Source organism: Musca autumnalis, unplaced genomic scaffold (genome assembly GCF_047663935.1).
Source record: "Musca autumnalis isolate F117 unplaced genomic scaffold, ASM4766393v1 scaffold_1, whole genome shotgun sequence".
Lineage (NCBI taxonomy): Eukaryota > Metazoa > Arthropoda > Insecta > Diptera > Muscidae > Musca > Musca autumnalis.
Window position 1 is genome coordinate 117568860 of NW_027411644.1, and position 22613 is coordinate 117591472.

At 39.0% G+C, this 22613-nt stretch overlaps 3 protein-coding genes and 1 long non-coding RNA gene across 4 annotated transcripts; 3 read left to right on the forward strand and 1 right to left on the reverse strand.

Moving 5' to 3' along the window:
- The first annotated feature begins 1524 nt into the window (after positions 1 to 1524).
- LOC141405492 (transmembrane protein 256 homolog) lies at positions 1525 to 5469 on the forward strand. The gene is made up of 3 exons (XM_073989888.1): positions 1525 to 1710; positions 1774 to 2052; positions 4839 to 5469. Exons 1-3 carry the CDS (start codon positions 1618 to 1620, stop codon positions 4980 to 4982), a joined length of 516 nt encoding a protein of 171 aa, XP_073845989.1. The 5' UTR covers positions 1525 to 1617; the 3' UTR covers positions 4983 to 5469.
- LOC141405502 (uncharacterized) lies at positions 3772 to 10531 on the reverse strand. Its single transcript, XR_012413211.1, has 2 exons — positions 7684 to 10531; positions 3772 to 7614 (listed from the first exon to the last, which is right to left on the reverse strand). It is a non-coding gene; the product is annotated as an uncharacterized lncRNA (long non-coding RNA).
- On the forward strand, positions 10531 to 22367 carry LOC141399442 (methylcrotonoyl-CoA carboxylase subunit alpha, mitochondrial-like). The gene is made up of 5 exons (XM_073978228.1): positions 10531 to 10638; positions 10700 to 11338; positions 11398 to 11904; positions 12247 to 12439; positions 21549 to 22367. Exons 1-5 carry the CDS (start codon positions 10531 to 10533, stop codon positions 22139 to 22141), a joined length of 2040 nt encoding a protein of 679 aa, XP_073834329.1. The 3' UTR covers positions 22142 to 22367.
- LOC141390560 (methylcrotonoyl-CoA carboxylase subunit alpha, mitochondrial-like) lies at positions 13550 to 17380 on the forward strand. The gene is made up of 3 exons (XM_073963508.1): positions 13550 to 13759; positions 13819 to 14325; positions 14668 to 17380. The coding sequence occupies exons 1-3, from the start codon at positions 13550 to 13552 to the stop codon at positions 14869 to 14871; spliced, it is 921 nt and encodes a 306-aa protein (XP_073819609.1). The 3' UTR covers positions 14872 to 17380.
- Positions 22368 to 22613: the final 246 nt, after the last annotated feature.

Consider the following 22613-nt stretch of genomic DNA (forward strand, 5'->3'; position numbering starts at 1 on the left):
TCAGTGTAGAAGGTTTCAATCTCGTCATTACTTTTGTCTGCTGTAGGTGCATGGACTTGAATAATATTAACGTTGACTGGATTTGCTGATATTTTTATTATCATAGTTCTGTCAGATTTTGGAATGAATCCGATGACACTTTTGGCTATATGTTCTTTCACTATAATGCCAACTCCATTCCGATGATTTCTATCCGAGTTACCTGAAAAGTATATTTTGGCATTTTGAGATATAAAATCTCCAGAGTTTGGCCACCAAGTTTCACACACTCCTAGTATGTCCACATTGAGTCTGTCCATTTCAGCTATTGTATTGTTTAGTTTACCTGCTTCATATAAACTTCGGATATTCCATGTACCAATATTAAGTGTCTTTTTGGTTTTACCTCCGGGGATTCCATAATTTATTTAGTTATCCCTTCTCTTTTTTTATCTTGTAATTATTTTACAGCGTGTTTTTGTAAAAAGTTTTTACCCATTCGTTCGTCGATTTCATGAACGAAGACACAATTTGGATTTCATTGCGGTTGACGTTTGCATTCGTGTGACAAACAAATGAAAGCTTTTTGTTTTCGTAATTTTTTTGGTTTTCGTAACAAAATCAGACGAACGAATACGTCAAAAATAAACGAATGGAAAAGACCCATCGTTTTGAATGAAAATTAAATAATTTGAGTAATAAATGGCACAAAACACACGAAAACTGGAAGGGAATGCAATTTTATTTATTTCCATAGAAGCACACGCGTGTATGTACATCCCTTTCTTCGAATTATCACAATTATTTTTGGACAAATTTGATTACATTTTTTCTTATTTTTTGTTTGTCATCTGTTTATCGGGGTTGCCATCAAGTAACACATATTACGTGAAGATGCCTATGCAAAATTCACAAAATAAGTATCATGGAAACCCTGAAATATAAAAGCTTTTATGAAATAGACGAAAGCTTTTAGATAAAAACGAATGGTTCGTAAAATTTGACATGAACCAAATTTTGAACGTATACGTTTTAGTACGAACGGTTCGTGTGACAGGCAAGCATTTTTACAAAAACACACTGTTAATAACTATTGCTCTGTTCCAGAACCTGCAAAAAGCTACTATTTTTTACTACGATAACATTTTTTCCTTTATGTTATCGAAAAAAATATCCAAAAATAGTAGATTCTTGCAGTACTGGAACATACCAAAAAAGTTTGTTTATGTTTTTGCCAAGAATTGCAAAGCCCGCAATAAAACATTCGAATTTAAATCAGCTGTTCAAACTTGCAAATTCTTACAAGGAAAATTTTGCTTGCAAAAACTTGTAACTTCTCAGTAACAAAAGTCTCCAAAATTCTCTCACAATTCTCACCAAATTCGCTCTCTTTTACTTCAGAAGTTTGTTATCGAACAGCATTTTGTAAAAGTTTTTACAATTTTTTACAAAATTTTTGGTTATCGTAGAGACCTATTGCTGGGAAAGTTATCGTACACACCTATTTTCTGATGAATTGAAGCGAGAAGAAAGTCGATTGTTTCGACTTTTAACGTATGCATCCCTAGTTTGTTGTCTTCAATTCACCGTATAGTTCTACAATTCTTTTGAGAGATAAATTAATTGCAAATTAGAAAAATGTCTTGGGGCGAGACTTTGAATTATTTAACGCTTGGAAATCCCATTAGTCAGGCCGTAATTAACTCGGCTTCAGCTGTTCTTAAGGGATCGGTAAGTTTGGTAGTGTTATTAAAAGTTCTATAAAAATGTCTAACTTGCATTGCCTAACAATAGGGAATAAAGCCAAAGCAAGCTATACAAGATGTCGTAGCACCGCCAAAACCATTGAATCTATGGGAAATTGCTGGTAGCAATTATCATTTTGTCAGGTTGGCTGGATTAAGTGGAGCCACTGCAGTTATTATGGGTGCATACGGAAAACATTATTTGGTAAAAATTATAGATGCCAAAGAACAAATGGAATCAAAGGCAGTGTTTGAAACTGCCAATCGTTTTCATTTCCTGCATTCTTTTGCTCTTTTGGCTGTACCGTTGGCACGACGTCCAGTTTTGGTAAGTTGTGAACATAATCTTATTTTTTGGTTTAAAGGTTTTGTTCGCATCGTTTTGCTCAACTCTTGTAGTTTTCGTTAAGCTGACCACATACAGTCGGAGTCAAAAGAAAGTTAACACCTAACTTTACTTTAAATGTCATTATTTCACTGATATAAGGATGTGCTACATATAAAATATAAAGGGAATGTTTTTAGGTATTTAGTGCTGAATTAAAATCCAATAAATATTAGGACTTTCAAAAGTTTAATTATAGAATAAATGACGATTTAACAAAATAACCCACAATTATACGAGTAGCACACACTTATATCAGTGAAATAATCACATTTACCCCCAGTTTTTGTAAAAAATTTTATTCTTCTCACACGAATTGTCAAATTTTGTAGATCGATTTACTCGCTTTAGCGCAAATGTAGAGCGCTGATTTTTAAATGAGGAATCCTTAACCATATATGGAACGGGTATACTAAAAATTAAATGTGTATGTCATCTGGGGGCTGATCTATGAATGTCTAAATTATTACGAATATAGACGAACGAACAAAAATAAGTTACAAAAACTGGGGGTTAAAGTAAAAAGTTAGGTGTTAACTTTCTTTTGACTCTGACAGCATGTACAGTGACTGTCACTGAAAATGATGCAACATGAAATAAAAAATGTAATCGTTGATAACTTCGAAACGAGTTGAGATTTTTTGACAATTCAAAATTTAATTTTGTAGGCTGAAAAGTTGTCTTTAAGATGGCATAGAAAAATATTTCATATACAACACCGTTATACTAAAATTTTACCGGAAAACAAAAAATGGGATTTTTTTAATTGAGCATTGAAAATGATGCACCGCGATAATCGATTAATAATATCCAAATTGTTGGCTTTTAATGCCATTTTAGTAATCAGAATGGTGAAATAATTGGTTCCCTATCGTTTTCAGTAGTTTTGCCATTGATTCCGACAGAAAGAATGATGTTCCTAACTTATTTTGGCATAATCGTAGTTTGTGTCCTTTGTAGGCAATTTGGCTAGAAATTTCTAGTTTTTGAAGTTATTTTCCAAAACATGACTATTAAAGACCATTAAGGGTTACAGAGTACGTACAAACAGTCTAGTGGTATATGGAAAGTCCTGTATTAGTCAGGCTTGCCCTATATTATACTAGTCTTTAACGCCGTTATCCTGATAGAGGTACAAATCACGACATAGAGTAGCAAGTGTTTGGAATCACCATCCACATAACTTGCGTAGTTCTGCCATTTCGCCTAATACCTTTAGACGAAATTATATTATACCTGCGTGCATAGTACACTTTCTATCGTAGGAAGTGCGTTATTATTAACATGGGGGTTTATTTGATTATCTTTCTATCTTTTTTTGGCTGGGGACCCGTTTTTCCAGCTCAATTTTTTAATTGTTTTCATTTGATTCTTTAAATCTTTTTTGATAAACAAAATTTAATGGCAATACAAATTTTTGGTCTGAAAGACTTTTCGCACTCCAATGTATGAATTATAAATAAAATAAATAAAAGTCAGATAGAAATAGTATACCTTCACATCCTTTAATAAAAACAAATGTCTTGGCGTTAAAGGTCAAATATCAGAGTTATTTGAAAAGTCGCTAAGATATACCAATAGTATTTTTTGAATTTTTATTTTATTATAACCAGTACCAAGTGGATTGCCAACTGCTGTAGAATAATATAAAAAAGGCGAAAATCATTTTTACGAATATCAATCAATTTATTTGAGAGTGGAGCATTATAAACATAAATAAAATGCGTACATACATATGTGCTTGATTTTTTTGTTTTATATTTTGATATGGGTATTCTATTGATTTGCAACCTTTCTTCTATAGTAAGTTACCTTAAATTATTGTACAAAAATCGTTTGGATAAATTATTGTGTGTTTTGTGGTAACGTTTACTATTTCTATAATGTTATCAATTTCTGTTTTTGTTCAAAAATAAAGTATTTTTTTCCATTGAGCTACTTGCTACTCCCTAAAAATGACTACTTATATCACTAAATGAATTGGTTTGTGATTTCTTGTTTAGAATCTGTTTTATTTTTTTGTTTCATCATAGTTGACATAATTTTAATTATTCTAATACTTTTGAAAAATAAATATTTGTTATTTACTCCCGATTTCTGGAATATTCGGCTTAAAAAATATTGAAAAACTTTTAAATGCAGTGTAATGCAAAAAAATACGATATAAAAAATCCCTTAAATTCAAAGGAGAAATTTTGATTTAAATAAAATAAAATGTTCCATGTACATTTTTGCAATATATAGAACACATATTTTGTTTTTGTGGCTTATATTAGTAATTGTTTTATTTAGTAAATAATTGGCTTCAATTCGATAGCTAATAACAACCACTATATGGAGATAAGTTTGTCCATTTGTTACTTTGTTTTGTTTTAATAGGCAAGGGGATTTTTTATTACAAAAAATATATTTCATTTTGCGTTTTTTGTTATATGTTTTAGAATATTGTTACAACATTAAATGCATTATTAGTTTTGTTTTATTTTCTTATTATCATATTTAAATTATTTATTTTTATTATCAACTATAAATTGGGAAGATGTTTCAGGTTAGGTAAGGGTTTCAATCGAAGCTTTTGTTTAATTTAGAATTTGTGTGATTGGATTTTTTGATATTCTCCACGTTTTCTTTGAAGTAAAAGCTCTAGTTCAATATTAGTCACTTAAAATAAATCTAAGCATAAATAATATTTAATATTATTTTTCCTATTTGTTTTCTTTTATTTTTAGACTGGATCTTTGATGGCAGCTGGTACAATATTGTTCAGTGGACCCATGTATTATAGGGCTTTAACCGGTGACAGAACCTTTATACAAGTGGCCACTTGTGGAGGGTTTTGTCTAATTGCTGCCTGGTTATCTCTAATGTTTTAAGCTTTACGAATATATAAGAAAAACAACAACAATTTTAGATTTTTTTTTGTTATGCCACATTGTCGGCTCTAAATAATCTAAAACGATAAATATGCGATATGTCGTTATGTTAATAAAAAATAGTTGTTAATTGTATTGAGATGTAATCATAAACTAAAAACATCCAACACCTTCTGTGTTATTTTAATATTTTATTCTTTTGTATAAATTAATGTATAAATTATTACTCATTATTTTAGGGTTTGTAAATTAATAATCTAGTTTTTATTCTTCTACTTTCTGTATTTAACTTTTAGTTGTATTTTTTTTCTCATTACTTTACGTTTTCGTTTTTATTGTAAACTATCTATTTTTGTATAATTCGAGTGTTATCTTCCTCCTCGGTTTAATATAATTTAATAAAAAAACTTTCCAAAGAATTAGAAATCGCTTAAATTAAGATTGAAATTTGTATTGAAATTAAATCAATAAAAAATTGTAATCCTTGTAATGTTTTTATGTATTTTACGCCTCAGCATTTGCGAATGACATGGAAAATTATGAAAAATTACTAAAGTAACAAGTTACAATAGATGAGGGAATCTGTGGTCCTGCGGTAAGTATGACCGGCTTGTACACATAAAGTCACATTAGTTTGTCAAATTTTCATGGTATTTCGGCATGCAAAACTTCCCTATAAGTGGTGGTTGTACTATGTTCAAAACGCCGTTAGGACTTGGCCAAAGTCTAAGGCAGATACAATGAAAAGATAAGAAATGTGAATTCTTTGTAATAATGTTTTAGTGCTTCGATTGAATTGCCACAGACCCGAACCTTATAACCTCTGTTCAATCTGCAATCTTGATGATATAGAAACCATACAACATTTTATTGGAAAGTGTCCAATATTAGTCGTGTTCTTTTACGTGCCTGAGGTTACCAGTTTTTACCACTTTTTAAAAGCATACAATTTACACTGTTACCAGTTTTAAAAGTAAAGGAACAGACCAATATATGAATATCAGAACAAGATATTTTAATAGAGAAGTTTTATCGGAATCAGAAATAATCTACGTATTAAACGGTGCACGGTGGGACCAATGGCAGGTAATTGAAATCAAATAATAACGGAATTATATTAACACTTTCAAACTTCCAAAACCAAAAAATTACAATCTGGCAACGGCCCACGGCGACATGCCAAGCTGTCAAAGATGTCATAATTTTCATTCCGTTTATTTCTGACATTCAGTCGTAATTAAACAATTTAGGTATTTTGGCGCCAAAACCATGAAGATTGCTAAAGGGAAATCATTTACCAGTGTTATCATTACCACATAAGCCATTTACTTTTCAATGCCAGTCTTCATGATGATTTTTATGTTATGGGCGCTATGAACTTTATGGGTCGATTCCGTATTGCGAGTCGTGTCGCGTTGCTAAATGCAATTTTTCGATTCCGTACGGCAATATTCGCCTGACGCCGTCAAATTTTGTCGCCGTAATATTCATTTTCCGGCGACAGCTAATTTGCTACATTTTTATTAACGAATAAAAACGAAAAATTGAAACGTAAGTAAGATTTTCATTTATTTTTAGGGAGTTTATTTAATATTATATACTTTTTTGGGGTTTCAGTACTTATAATGGTGAAAATTACTACAAGACAGCAATTTGAAATGCTGGTTGAAAAAATGGAAGCCCACCCAAACTTAGCTCGTGGAATCAGACTTTTTGGCGAAACTAAAGCCACTTTTGATGAGGTGTGGAAGGATGTTGCGGAGCAATTAAATAGTTGTGGTCAACCAACCCGAACACCAGATGAATGGCACAGAGTGTGGTCTCATTTTAAATCCAAATTAAAGAAAAAAATGTCTCAAAATAAGAAGAACATTACAGCTAATATCTTTGTCGTCAATGGAGCAAGCGGTAGCAGACTTACTGCAAATTAATATGGTTTCAAATCCTGCAGGTGCAATCTACGGAATTGAAGAGACATGGGATGATAATAACAGTGAAATTGGACAATCTGCTGAAGTGGAAAATGAAAGACCTCAAAATGAAGTGTAGATTGACAACGAATTCTCCACTCGCAGGAAACGAAATAAACCGTCCGCGACAACGCCCGGGAAATACATATGTTCTTGAATAAAAATAGTTTTTATTTTGACGTTTTTCCTCTTCTGCTAATTTGGAAACAATCCAAATTTTACACAGTTTTTCCTCTATTAACTCCAGAACTTCACTTAATACCTTTGACAATGTGGGTTGAGCCATCCCGAGGTTACAGTCATTGCCATGGGATTTTTGAAAGCTTCCTTCTGCAAAAAAAAAACCATGGCCTCTACAAATTCAATGGTTAAGTCTCCTTCAGGTATTTCTGCATTTCTTAAAGCTGCAACAACTCTCATATTATAAACTGCCTTGAAATTGCTAACCTTAAATTTTTCAAAGGAGTATTTACTAATAAGGAAACCCATTGACATTCGACGCGGTAGTGTCCTTCTTACGCGGCGATAGTTCACATTTCTAATATTACCACGGACAAGATCTCTGGATATTTGGCAAATCAGATGTGGTACGTCCAAGCCCCACAGTGTGATCCTCCTCCAGTTGTCTGGAACTCTTGGCAGGGTAAGGTCCCCCCTTATACCTGTTGAGAATTTTATTATTATTATTATTAACTTGGTTAACTTCAAAACAAATTAAATTATATCAATACCTGACTCTAATGGACTAAACAATCGTTTGTGGCGGTCTTCCGAATCGCACACATTATATTGTATGTTCACGCCAATACTTTCGGCCGCATCATATATAATGCCAAGCATCTGGTTGAGGGAGTGAGCTGTATACCTTGTCCTATTTACCGGAGGACCTTGGGTACCAATCAATATGGTCCAATTAGAAAATAATCCATTGAGTAAAAATGCATATTGCATTATTTTTGTTTCACCACTTTTTAAACGTAACGCATCGAAGCTGAGCACGCACTTTTTTGTTTAATACTTTTTCCCGCGAAAAATCTTCTTAATACATTCGCGGTACTTACAGCAAATCCCATTGCTTGTTGGGGATACCAACTCAATACGGTGCGGTATGGCGGGATCACCGAGCCCAAAAATCGCTTATGCACCAAGTAGGCATCCCTACCACCAAGTGCTTTAGTTATTAAGTATTTTTTTTGTTCAGGGGAAAACTCTTCCTGACCCAAAAATAAACTATTTAAAATTTGGAGTTCCATTATGCTTTATGCTTGTTGGTAATTTGAACTGAAAAGATATTTGTCATGCAGTTCATTTGACAATTAATCTATCAAATGAACTTTGAAAACTAGTTCACCAATTAAAAATAAGTTATCTGTACTTAATTAAAAATTTGTCGAGAAACCAAAAACATTTGTTTGGTTATCTGATCCTAACACATGAATTTGGAATAATATCTAATATATATTTGTCTAATATCTATTATGTAAACAATTCACCAAAAGAAAAATAGGAAATTTTGCAATAATCGAAGATTTTTTGTCAACATAATGCAAAAAATTATAAAAATACCTTTAATCTTTCTGTGTAGATACATGGGGTGTACCTACAGTGGCTCCAAGCGAAAGTCGTACACCTAATTACATTTTTATACCCTCAGCCTTTAGGCTAAAGAGGGTATTTACACTTTGATACGACCAAAAATTTGCCTCATCGAAATGAGGCCCTATAGAAGCACCCTTTCGTTTGGGAAGGGTCTATAGAAGCATCATTTCCTTTGGAAAGGGTCTATAGAAGCACTCTTTCCTTTGGCAATATGAACAAGGAGACAAAGGCTAAAAATGAATAAATGTGAAAATTTAATTGAACTTTAATCTTCTCACTTTAAACTTTAAATTTCTTCAAAATAACACCAAAAAATTTTTGGCAATGTAAATACTGCATTTATGAGTCAGCCTATATTTTTTTCCTTTTTTTGTAGATCAATTAATTATGAAGATGATGAGAATGATGAGAATATTTCCAATTTATCTTCAATTCCATCTTCATCAAAACCATATACCGAAGAAGATTTTAAAATTGCTCTATTTTTGTGCAACAATGGCCTGGAATCGCCTTCTGATGTTTCCGAAGTATTAAATATACCCTACCGGACATTAATGCGGGACCTATACTTAACTGTAGGAGGGCCATTGGCAAAGAAGTACATGATAGAGAATCTATCACAAAAACGGAAAAAAAAGTTTAGAACGACAAAACTTTAACTACAACGAAAATAAAAAAAAGTACATGAAATAAGGCTAAAAATAACAAATAGAAATATAAATAGTACTAAAAAAAAATAAAACATTAAATTATGAATCATTTACAGCTGAAAATCGCTTAGAAAATTTATAAATTGTTTGTTTGTTTATTCATTCAAGTCAAAAAAATTGAATTTGTATTTGCTTTTTGTTTTTATATAATTTCATTAATTGGTTTTGGTTTTCATTTTTAATGTTTTGTGTTTTATTTGTATTTTGTTGAATTTTATATTAATTGTCATTTTTATGATTTTTATGTATTGTTTATTTGTTTGTTTGTTTATTCATTCAATTGTATATGTTCTAGTCAAACAAATTGAATCTGTATTTGCTTTTTTTTTATATAATTTCATTAATTGGTTTTGTTTTTCATTTTTAAGGTTTATTATTTATTGTTTATTTGTTTGGTTGTTTATTTGTTTGTTTTTGTGTAATATAAATACATTAATCATACTAATCACATTAATCGCTTTTCATTACTTACAAAACGCAAGCAAAAAAACATAAAAATAACTTTAAATAATACATAATTTCTTCTTCGTTTACTCTTCAGCAGATGCAATATGTCCGTTACAAAGAGAAGAGACTGTCAAGAGACTATCAAAGGTGTGGTCAAATTTGCACAAGTTCAGGCACCTGTTAAATTTAATCGTTTGGAATGTAATACAAACTTTAATTTACCACCATCCAATTGGTTGACTAGTGCTGACAGCAATTATGGTTTACAACAGGCGATGTATCACAATCCTGGTTTTGCCAGTTTTCGTATGGCTCATATGTTTCCTGACTGTGTTGGCAATTTAGCTTCAACTCAGGTCTTTCTCTACCCCGATGTACTTACAGAAGAAGAAAAAGAGTTAACTGCAAGCTTAATAGACCCATTTGAAAGATTTTTCCGTGAAGTTAATAATGCAGCAAGAAATGATGAAAATTCTCAGATTGATGAAGAAACCCTAAACCAATCAGTATTCAAGTGCCCAATGACTTCGGAGGACTTGGCCTTAACAATACCCAATATGGACGTTTGTGTCAAATTGTAGGTGCTAATGATTTGGGCCCGATCGGTGCCCATCAAAGTATTGGCTTTAAGGGTATTCTTTTGTATGGTACCCCCAAACAAAAGGCCAATTATTTGCCTAAGGTATCAACGGAGAAAGTATAGTATATGTATGGGCTTCTTTAACTGGCGAATCAAAGTGTCTTCTGTAACATTGTTCATTTGTATTTGTGGCTGTTTCTGCTGTGCACACCGTTTGTTGCGTATTTATATTTTCCGGGAACATGGCTGACATGGTGCATCTACAGCATTTTGACCAGCTTGACGGTGTTGATGTTATGGTCGCTTCTGTGGAAAAGGCCATCAATGAAATAAGCGGAGAGAATAGTATGGTGTCCATAGAAAATTCAAATAGTATTATTGGTAAGTATGTTTTGTCAGAAGGGAATTTAGGAGGACTATATTTCTGATCCCGATGAGAAATCACTACATACCCAATATGCTGATGAAGCATATAGGGTGGGTGAAGCCGCCTCGGCCTCATCCTATTTGCGTGGTGATCGTATTATAGAAATTGCAAAGAAAGCTGGTTGCCAAGCCATCCACCCGGGTTATGGTTTCTTATCAGAATCTGTGGAATTTGCTGAGCTGTGTCAGAAAGAAAGTGTTATCTTCATGGGACCACCCAGCTCTGCTATACGTGATATGGGTATCAAGAGCACGAGTAAACATATTATGGATGCTGCCGGTGTACCCATTATTAATGGTTATCATGGTGAAGATCAGTCGGATGAACGTTTGCAAAAAGAAGCCCAAAAGATTGGTTTCCCCCTAATGATTAAGGCTGTGCGCGGTGGTGGTGGTAAAGGTATGCGTATTGCCATGAAGCCAGAAGAGTTTATGGATGCTTTAAATTCGGCTCGCACCGAGTCGCAAAAGTCATTTGGTGATAGCTCAGTCTTGTTGGAACGTTATGTACGTTCACCTCGTCATGTTGAGGTCCAGGTGTTTGCCGATCATTATGGCAATGCTGTGTATTTGTGGGAAAGAGATTGTTCCGTGCAGAGAAAGATCATTGAAGAGGCACCACCTGTAAGTTAAGGTCAATCAAAAATTTCCAAAATTATTTCATAATTTTTTTTCTCTTTTAGCCCGGTTTATCTGAAGAGTTGCGACGCGAATTGGGTGAAGCTGCTGTCAGGGCTGCCAAGGCTGTCGGCTATGTTGGTGCTGGTACTGTGGAATTTATCATGGACAAGGAAGATCTTAGTTTCCATTTCATGGAAATGAATACCCGTCTCCAAGTTGAGCATCCCATTTCTGAAATGATTACCGGTACCGATTTGGTGGAATGGCAAATTCGCATTGCTGCCGGCGAACCATTGCCAGTGACTCAGGAACAAATCACCCGCAAGGGTCACGCCTTTGAGGCTCGTATTTATGCTGAAAATCCTCGTGGTGGTTTCTTGCCCGGAGCTGGTCCCCTTCGCTATTTGGCCACACCTCAAGCCAGCGACTTGGTTCGTGTTGAAACCGGCGTCCGTGAAGGTGATGAAGTATCTGTCCACTACGATCCCATGATTGCCAAATTGGTTGTATGGGGTGAAAATCGATCTCAGGCTTTGAATAGTTTAATTGCTCGCCTGAGGGAGTATCATGTAAGTAAATAAGGTTTTTCCAGCCTTTTGCTTTTCCAAGCCGATACCAAATCTATTCACTATTTAAGACGATTTTTTTGTACCTCCATCATATATTTTTTTGGTCTCCTGGAAGATCAGGACTTCTTATAGAAAAAATCGACTTTTGGTCTTCTTCTATAAAAACACCATTGTGGTATTCCACTGTAAAAACAACCCTTCCATTAAAAATTCCTTATAGTATTCTTCTGTAAGAGGGCGCCTTGAAGTCATTTTCCACGAATTCATCCTGTGCTTTTCTTTTATAACTTGTCTCATACTTACCTCATCCTTACTTACCTCCCTCTTGTTCTCCACTTTCAGATCACTGGCCTCGAAACTAACATCAACTTCCTCATCGACTTGGCTTCTCATCCTGAATTCCAATCTGGTAATGTACATACCGGTTTCATTGATCAACATTTCAACACCTTGTTCCCTCCTGTGGAGATTTCCGATAATGAATTGTGCAAGGCTGCCCTTTCATTGGTATTCAATGAATTGCAAGCCTCCCAAGGTTTAGGTTAGGTTCAGGATGCGCAGCTGCCATGTTGACAGCTACTCCACTCGGAGACCTTGAGGTCCATTGTGATCATCCAAACTATTAAATTATTCGTGTTGTAGAGGTGAAAGATGATGTATTGATGTGTGGTTTGGGCTATTTGATTATAGATGCTGGATATGGCTATGTGTGTTGATGTTGGTTGAGTTGTAGATGGTGATGATATGTAACTGATGTGAAGATAATGGTGGTGTGGAGGACAAGTGATGTGGTGCCTGTTGTGGATAGAGCTATGTAGTGCTGTGTGACTGTGGGTGATGATATAAGTCTGTTGATGTGCTGTGCTTCTAGATGGTGGTGATGTGTAACTGGTGGCTATATGGTGATTTGTGCATTCAGGTGATGACAAGGAGATATGTTATATATCTGTAGATGATGATACGTGGCTATTTAGATGATGATAGTGTATGTGAAGGTATTTGTGATGTGGAGGACAAGTGATGAGGTGCCTGTTGTGGATAGAGTTGTGTGGTGCTGTATGCCTGTGGATGATGATATATGTCTGTTGATGTGATGTGCTGTGTGGGAGGAAAGTGATTAGGTTGGAAAGGTTGGAAAGGAAGGGAAGCGGAAGTTGGTATGACAAGAGAGAAGAGTAAGAATAATTAGAGTGATTAGTGACTATATTGGAGAAGTCAGGTTATTTAAAGAGAGAAGATGGTTTAGTAGCTAACTACGATTTAGTTACTAATGGTTTTAGGTCTGTGTTGGCCTGCCCCAGAGCATCCTAAGGCTCTTGCAGTAAACCACCAACACTGTGGGGTCAATAGAGGCGAAGTAGGAAAGGGATTCAATCACATGTTCACCAAATAGTCTATGTCTTTTGACCATCAGTCTAGGACATCTGCATAGAAGGTGCTCGATTGTCTCCGTTTCCTCCTCATCCTCACATAACCTACAGTACTCAATGTTATTGCCATCCCACTTGCAAGTCATGGATCTTATTCCGCAGTGACCGGTTATTACCCCCACAGCGGTTCTGATTTCTGATTTGCATAGCGAGAGGAGGGACGAAGTTCTACGCCGTGAGATAACCGGCCAGATTGACTTAGATACCTTACAACCATGAAGCCAGAAGAGTTTATGGATGCTTTAAATTCGGCTCGCACCGAGTCGCAAAAGTCATTTGGTGATAGCTCAGTCTTGTTGGAACGTTATGTACGTTCACCTCGTCATGTTGAGGTCCAGGTGTTTGCCGATCATTATGGCAATGCTGTGTATTTGTGGGAAAGAGATTGTTCCGTGCAGAGAAAGATCATTGAAGAGGCACCACCTGTAAGTTAAGGTCAATCAAAAATTTCCAAAATTATTTCATAATTTTTTTTCTCTTTTAGCCCGGTTTATCTGAAGAGTTGCGACGCGAATTGGGTGAAGCTGCTGTCAGGGCTGCCAAGGCTGTCGGCTATGTTGGTGCTGGTACTGTGGAATTTATCATGGACAAGGAAGATCTTAGTTTCCATTTCATGGAAATGAATACCCGTCTCCAAGTTGAGCATCCCATTTCTGAAATGATTACCGGTACCGATTTGGTGGAATGGCAAATTCGCATTGCTGCCGGCGAACCATTGCCAGTGACTCAGGAACAAATCACCCGCAAGGGTCACGCCTTTGAGGCTCGTATTTATGCTGAAAATCCTCGTGGTGGTTTCTTGCCCGGAGCTGGTCCCCTTCGCTATTTGGCCACACCTCAAGCCAGCGACTTGGTTCGTGTTGAAACCGGCGTCCGTGAAGGTGATGAAGTATCTGTCCACTACGATCCCATGATTGCCAAATTGGTTGTATGGGGTGAAAATCGATCTCAGGCTTTGAATAGTTTAATTGCTCGCCTGAGGGAGTATCATGTAAGTAAATAAGGTTTTTCCAGCCTTTTGCTTTTCCAAGCCGATACCAAATCTATTCACTATTTAAGACGATTTTTTTGTACCTCCATCATATATTTTTTTGGTCTCCTGGAAGATCAGGACTTCTTATAGAAAAAATCGACTTTTGGTCTTCTTCTATAAAAACACCATTGTGGTATTCCACTGTAAAAACAACCCTTCCATTAAAAATTCCTTATAGTATTCTTCTGTAAGAGGGCGCCTTGAAGTCATTTTCCACGAATTCATCCTGTGCTTTTCTTTTATAACTTGTCTCATACTTACCTCATCCTTACTTACCTCCCTCTTGTTCTCCACTTTCAGATCACTGGCCTCGAAACTAACATCAACTTCCTCATCGACTTGGCTTCTCATCCTGAATTCCAATCTGGTAATGTACATACCGGTTTCATTGATCAACATTTCAACACCTTGTTCCCTCCTGTGGAGATTTCCGATAATGAATTGTGCAAGGCTGCCCTTTCATTGGTATTCAATGAATTGCAAGCCTCCCAAGGTTTAGGTTAGGTTCAGGATGCGCAGCTGCCATGTTGACAGCTACTCCACTCGGAGACCTTGAGGTCCATTGTGATCATCCAAACTATTAAATTATTCGTGTTGTAGAGGTGAAAGATGATGTATTGATGTGTGGTTTGGGCTATTTGATTATAGATGCTGGATATGGCTATGTGTGTTGATGTTGGTTGAGTTGTAGATGGTGATGATATGTAACTGATGTGAAGATAATGGTGGTGTGGAGGACAAGTGATGTGGTGCCTGTTGTGGATAGAGCTATGTAGTGCTGTGTGACTGTGGGTGATGATATAAGTCTGTTGATGTGCTGTGCTTCTAGATGGTGGTGATGTGTAACTGGTGGCTATATGGTGATTTGTGCATTCAGGTGATGACAAGGAGATATGTTATATATCTGTAGATGATGATACGTGGCTATTTAGATGATGATAGTGTATGTGAAGGTATTTGTGATGTGGAGGACAAGTGATGAGGTGCCTGTTGTGGATAGAGTTGTGTGGTGCTGTATGCCTGTGGATGATGATATATGTCTGTTGATGTGATGTGCTGTGTGGGAGGAAAGTGATTAGGTTGGAAAGGTTGGAAAGGAAGGGAAGCGGAAGTTGGTATGACAAGAGAGAAGAGTAAGAATAATTAGAGTGATTAGTGACTATATTGGAGAAGTCAGGTTATTTAAAGAGAGAAGATGGTTTAGTAGCTAACTACGATTTAGTTACTAATGGTTTTAGGTCTGTGTTGGCCTGCCCCAGAGCATCCTAAGGCTCTTGCAGTAAACCACCAACACTGTGGGGTCAATAGAGGCGAAGTAGGAAAGGGATTCAATCACATGTTCACCAAATAGTCTATGTCTTTTGACCATCAGTCTAGGACATCTGCATAGAAGGTGCTCGATTGTCTCCGTTTCCTCCTCATCCTCACATAACCTACAGTACTCAATGTTATTGCCATCCCACTTGCAAGTCATGGATCTTATTCCGCAGTGACCGGTTATTACCCCCACAGCGGTTCTGATTTCTGATTTGCATAGCGAGAGGAGGGACGAAGTTCTACGCCGTGAGATAACCGGCCAGATTGACTTAGATACCTTACAACCAGGCACATCCTGCCAAACTTTAACGGTTTCCTCTGCGTAGAGCTTACTGCGTTTGTCGAGGAAGAAGCAGAGAGGCGGCTTGACACTATCCTCTACCGTGAGGTCCGAGGATTGGGATCCTCTTCTAGCCAGTTCATCAACTATCTCGTTTCCCTCAACATTGCAATGCCCTGGAACCCAGCAAAACCTAACAACTATGTTACATGTTTTTAAGAGAGACCTGCATCTTTGAACAATCCTGGATTTAATACTGTATGACCCTAACGCTTTTAGGGCAGCCTGACTGTCCACGTAAACAGTGACTGCCTCCGTCCGTCATTCCCACTATTAACTCCAAGGCCTTCAAACCGCAAAAACTTCTGCCTGAAAAACACTACAGTTGTCATTAAGCTTATATGAGTTCCTGATGTCTAATTCTTCACAGAACACGCCAGATCCCGTGCCTTCCTCCATCTTCGACCCATCGGTGAAGATCGACAGGCTGTCGGGAAGTGGTCTGCCTCGTGTCCACTCACTCCTGTCGGGGATTAGTACGTCAGCTGTGTCAAAGTCCAGGCTTGATGAGATGTAGTCAGTCTCATCTCCCCTGGCTCTAAGTCCACTCTGGCTACAAATCCGCTGTAGAACACTAGCATGTCCAAGATGTGAACCACGCCACAGATTTAGCTCTTTAAGCCTCAAGGCAGATCGTGAAGCTCGATACTGTACAAGTATGTCCAAAGGTTGGACGTTCAGTATGGCATTCAATGCAGCCTGAGGGGTGCTTCTTGCTGCTCCAGTAACGAGTACTGACGCAGCTCTTTGCACAGTAGCTAATTTGGACAGATTGGAATTATTGCCTAGGGCATGCCACCAAACGAGACAACCGTAGGTCAGAATGGGACTGACCACTGTCCTATACAGCCAATGTATTACATGTGGTCTGAGGCCCCAGCTCTTTCCTATGGAGTTCTTGCAGGAATAAAGCGCGATTAAACCCCTCTTGGTGCGCTCCTCCGTGTTCCTATTCCATCTTAGCCGATGGTCCAGGATCACTCCCAGGTATTTCGCCTCCGTTGAGAGATCCAATCGCACTCCATCCAGCGTTGGCGGCACAAATTCGGCAATATTTCTTTTTCTGGTGAATAGTACCAGCTCAGTCTTCGCAGGATTCACCCCAAGACCATTGTGGTGAGCCCAGCGAGAGAGCTTAACCAGCGCACCCTGCATCAGTTCCGACAGCGTCGACAAGAATTTTCCACTGATTAGAAGGACCACGTCGTCAGCGTATGCTACAACTTTAGTCCCTAGTCTATCAAACTCCTTGAGTATCCCATTCACCACTAGAAGCCACAGCAATGGAGATAAGACTCCACCTTGTGGGGTGCCCCTAGTGACTGACTTCCTTACGGAACTCTCTCCAATACTGGAGTTGATCAGTCTGCTTTCCAACATTCTGTCAATCCAGTTGATTAAGATAGAGGGGACACTCAGAAGCTCTAGAGAAGAATGAATGGATTCAAGCTTCACATTATTGAACGCTCCCTCTATGTCAAGAAAAGCGGCCAATGTGTGATCCGAGTTATCCATGTTCTTCTCTATATAACTCACTACCTCATGCAGCGCTGTTTCCGTCGATTTCCCCTTCATATAAGCATGCTGATATCTGCTTATAAGGTCACAATTTATGTACGATCTGATCTCCAAGTCGAGCAGCCTTTCTAAGGTTTTTAATAGAAAGGAGGAAAGACTTATCGGTCTGTAGTCCTTCGGCAACGCGTGGCTTGGCTTCCCAGCCTTGGGGATATAAGTCACTGTTACCTCTTTCCACAGTGCCGGTACGTGCGACAGCAATAAGCAAGCCCTAAAAATAACCTTCAGTATGGTGATCAATACCGGCGGTGCGTTCTGAAGCATCGCCGGAATGACACCATCTGTCATCTGAAAAGTGCTGATCGCCCAAGAGATCCTTGATTCACTTATCAACCTATTGACGAAGAACCTCTCATCGGGTGTATAGGTTCTGTTCGTTTCCGAGCTCGGATACGAAACAGCGTCCTTGCATCCCGGGAAATGAGTCCCTGCCAGTAGATCAAGAGTCTCTAGAGCAGAGTTCGTCCACGTGCCATCATTTCGTTTGATGCTCCCAATAGGTTTGGGGTCCTTTGAGATTACCTTACGAAATCTTGCCGCCTCGTTTACTACCTCTATCGACTCACTAAAGTTAATCCAGGAGTTTCTCTTAGCTTTCCTGACCTCACTTTTGTACTTATTGAAACTGTTCTTATACAGATCCCAATCCGTACTAAGTTTGGTCCTGTTCGCTTTGTTATATGCTCTCCTGCTAACCTTCCTGAGGTTAGCTAGATCTTTGTTCCACCAAGCGGGCTGTGTTCTCCTACCTGGGTAAGTTAATGGGCATGTCTTTTCATAGCAATCCCTGAGGACATTTGTGAGATCCTCAACCCGTCTGTCCACTTCCCTCTCTGTGTGAGGTTCAGATATTTCACACAGTCTTGAAGAGGCCATGGAGTTGAATTTCTCCCAATTAGTTCTCCTGGGATTCCTATGAGGTTGTTGCCGTTTACTTCCACTCGGGACTCGAAAGTGTATCGTCCTATGGTCCGAAAAGGAACATTCCTCCGATACTCTCCAGTCCGTTATGGAAGTATCCTCCATATTTGTAAGGGTGAGGTCTATTACCTCCTCCCTTACCCTATTCTGGAAGGTGGCCGTATTTCCCCTATTACACACTCGTAGATTATTAGTTAAAATAAAATCGAATATGGACTCACCTCTCGTATTAGTGTCACTGCTGCCCCAGTGGAAGTGATGGGCATTTGCATCGCAGCCCATTATGAGATTACAAGTGCCCGAAATCTCATCCACTAGCTTGCGCACCAATCGACTAGGTGGGTCAGGTACCTCGTACGGCATGTAGACCGAGGCTAGGCCCTTCCGGGGCCTACTTCCAGCCTCACTACCGCCGTGTCGCCATCACTGTAATTATAGAGATGAATTGGATTTAAACATTTCTTCACTATAATACAAGATCTTACCTTCTCCCCGTTCGACGAATAGAACAGAGAGTATCGCCCATCGTTTAGTCCAGAAACCCTATTTTTGTAGAGATAGGGTTCCTGGACCAAAGCGATGTCAATCACCGAATTTGTAAGGGAGAGAAGGAGCTCTGCAGCCGCCGCCTTGCAGTGATGCAGATTGATCTGCACCACGCGAAGACCCTGCTGCCCGAACTCCTTACTGGGGCTGCGAGAAGCGGAACCGAAGCCAACCCAACCCGAAGTCCAGCTCTCCCTTACAATTCTTGATGAACTCTGCACTAGCACTGTCCATGGTGAACTTCATCACCGTGCCTCAGCCTTCTGGATAGGATTTCACCATTTTCCAGCTGTCGATCTGGATGGGCCTGTTTTGCTTCCTGATCAGCTTCAACACCTGTGCAACATCCGAAGCAGGAGGTGGCACCCATGTTGTAGCCGCTACTCTTGATGGGATCTCGGCGATGGGAATCGCAGCCAGCCTGCATCCGTCCCACAGAGCGTCAGAGCTATTTACTGTTTGGGTGAGGAAATCACGCGATTCCTCATCCTTGCAGTTGATAACCTTGACGCCCTTGTATACGGATGCCCTGCCAAAGCCGGTCTTCCTTTCATCCACATCATCGGAAGTAATGACATTCCTCAGAAGACCCTCTACCAGCAACCAATGATCGTCACTGATCCTACCTTCAGGGTCAGTTCTATCAATGATTGCCACCAGAAGGTCATCTGGGGCCGTCATTCTTGCAGGCCTGTGTGGCTCATATGGCTTCTCACCAGCAGGTTTAGGAAGTTTTTGGCCCGAGCTGCCTTTACAGGCCCTCTCTGGTTGAGCTTCCTTAACCGTCTGTCGAGCTGCCATTTTTGCATACGAGGCCGGTCGATTATCGGACTGGCGACCACCCAGCCTCTTAGCATCTGGATGCGGATCCTCAGAAGACCTCACTCTCTTCATACATGATTGTAGCGAAGAAGTAGTCTTCTGACCGCTAGCCAGCTTTGAGGTTGAAGGGCCGTCAGTCCCATCAATCGCCCGACCTCCAGCAGAGCCGATATTCCCTTTCGGGCCAATTTTGTTGTTCCCCGAGGTGCTGGATTTGTTCCTCGTCACTGATACCGCAGATGCCTGTTTAACAGGCTTCCGCAAATCAGCGGCCTTGGAACATTTCCCGCCTACGTTTTCCCCAGCAGCTTTTGTGGCATTCACCGGAGGAGTTGTCACAGTAGCTGTGGGCTGATGTGGCAACTCCTCCCGTGAATTCCCAATTCGCTTCTCCGACTTCGAGGACCGTGTCGGTGGGGCCAGTATGGTCCGGGTGTCTTCCCCTACCGCAGACACATTAGGGGTCCGCAAAGGGTTCGAACAGGCCGGCACTACTGGTTTTTGCACTGTGGCTGGTTCCGGGGAAGTCAAGCCAGTCGTTGGGCTGGCGCCTACCTCCGGATCCGGCCTCGGAATCCGGTCGATTGGAAGTGGAAGCTTCTCAAAATGAGGGTACTTCCTCTCGATGCGCCTCAAGAAGCGAAGCTTCAACCTAATCTCCCGGAATTCCGCCGGGGAGACCTCACCTGGAGTCTTGTCTACAAATCTAGAGCAGTAGTTAACTGCTCTTTTGTAGCCATGCTTATCCTTTCTCTCCCGGGCCTTACTACTCTTGATGGATGGGGAGATGAGAGAATTTCCATTCTCCTCATCCATAGCCTCATCCACCAAGGCGTCCTGCCTGGGAAGAGTGGGTCTATCGGTCGCGACCGACGTAACATCCCCTGACGGAGTTACTCCCTTCCCATCCGGTTTTGAGCTCCCAGAAGCATCCGAGGGGGACATCTCCTTGTCCTTCTGAGATGGGATGACCGTAGTATCCATCTCATCATCAGACAGGGGGATGTTCTCCCAGTTGCTTATGGGAGAACTTTCCCGACTCAGATGAAGGGACGCACTTTCCCTCAGGAGGTTGAGCAATTCCCTGCTCTGCGAGTTTATTGAGTCGCTAACTCTGTCCAGGGTCGGTGTGGAACAGTCGTCCCCGCCCGAATTTAGGTTAATTGCACTAGGTGCAGCAGTGTCCGTAGTCATAGCAGGGGTCGTTATCAAAGGGGTTTGGGTTTTTGTTGTTTTGTTTTTGTATTTATTATTATCATCCATAGAAAGATTTTTAAATGGGGGAACTGAGTACAACCATGGCATAGCCCTCCACTACCATGATTGGAACTTGACAACTAAGCCTGCTACTCGTTGAGGTGCCCAGGTATCAACGAGGCTCCGTTATAATACAGTCGGTACCCTGACTGCAAACCTTAAACACCGATAGGCACGTGGTCGCTTAACACCCCGGTGTTAGGGGATCTCGAATTATTTTGGTAGGAGATCAGTAACCAAATATATGTCACTCACCCCAAAAATACACTGTAGGATTTCAGTGTATTGTGTAGGTCTTCGACAAGGAGTGGATAACCTTTGGTCAGCCACAGCCCCCCAGTTCAACACTAAAGAAATTGAATGAGCAGATTGTGGCGTCAAGCCCCCGCATCGCGCCAAGATTGTTATCCCCGGCGGGGATACAATGATCCTTTTGCTGCCTCGCCTAATTTACGTTTGAACTATGACCTCATACGCAAATATCAACTCAAGGCCAATGACAAAACCTATCAAGTCAATGTTAAATTCAATGGTGAAACTATTGAAATTCAAATCGACAATGGTAGCTGGTATACCGTCAAAGCTGATCGTATTATGGATGGTGATCGCCTTAAGATTCGTTCAAACATTGCCGACAACATTTCCACCTATAATGCCTATATTGATGAATCTGAAGTTACCCTCTTCTTGGATAATGGCAAATTGTCATTTGAATTGGTACAACCGAAATTCCTTAATACCGCTGTTGATCAAATGGGTAATGCCGGCTCCAAGGTAGTTGCACCCATGCCTGGTGTCTTAGAAAAAGTTTTAGTTAAACCCGGTGATAAGGTTAAGAAAGGTGACAATTTGGCTGTTTTGGTTGCCATGAAAATGGAACATATCCTTAAGGCTCCCAAGGATGCTGTTATTAAATCAATTGGTGGTGCTGAAGGTTCTAATGTGGCCAAGGGTGCTGCTGTCATCACTTTTGAAGAAGAAGCTGAGCAATAAATTTTTGACCAGGGGCTTTTAAAGTACCAGATTTGAAATTGCATTTATTTTATTATTATTGTTTTTCCTTTTTGTTTAAACTTGGGTGACTTTTATATATTGCATTTATTTTAAACCCCCTATATGTATTTACATATGTATGTAGCAAATGTGTATTATGTAAAATGTTAAAATTGTTTTTAATTGTAGATTTTTTATAAACGAAATAAAGACGTTAGAAAATTGTAAAGAAGGTTTTATGAACTTGTTTATGATGTGGAAAAACTGAAATTTTAACAATTTTTTGGAGCAACTAGGAAGGAAATTGATTTTTTCAATAATCGTGGATTTTTTAAAAAAAATATTTTTTCAATAAACCTCTATTAACAAATATTTTTTTTGTTTGCTTTGTTTATTGTTGAAGATTCAATCTCATTTTGATTGCTTGAGTGGAGTATTCCCCCATTGGCTCAACTTCATTTATTACCCTCTA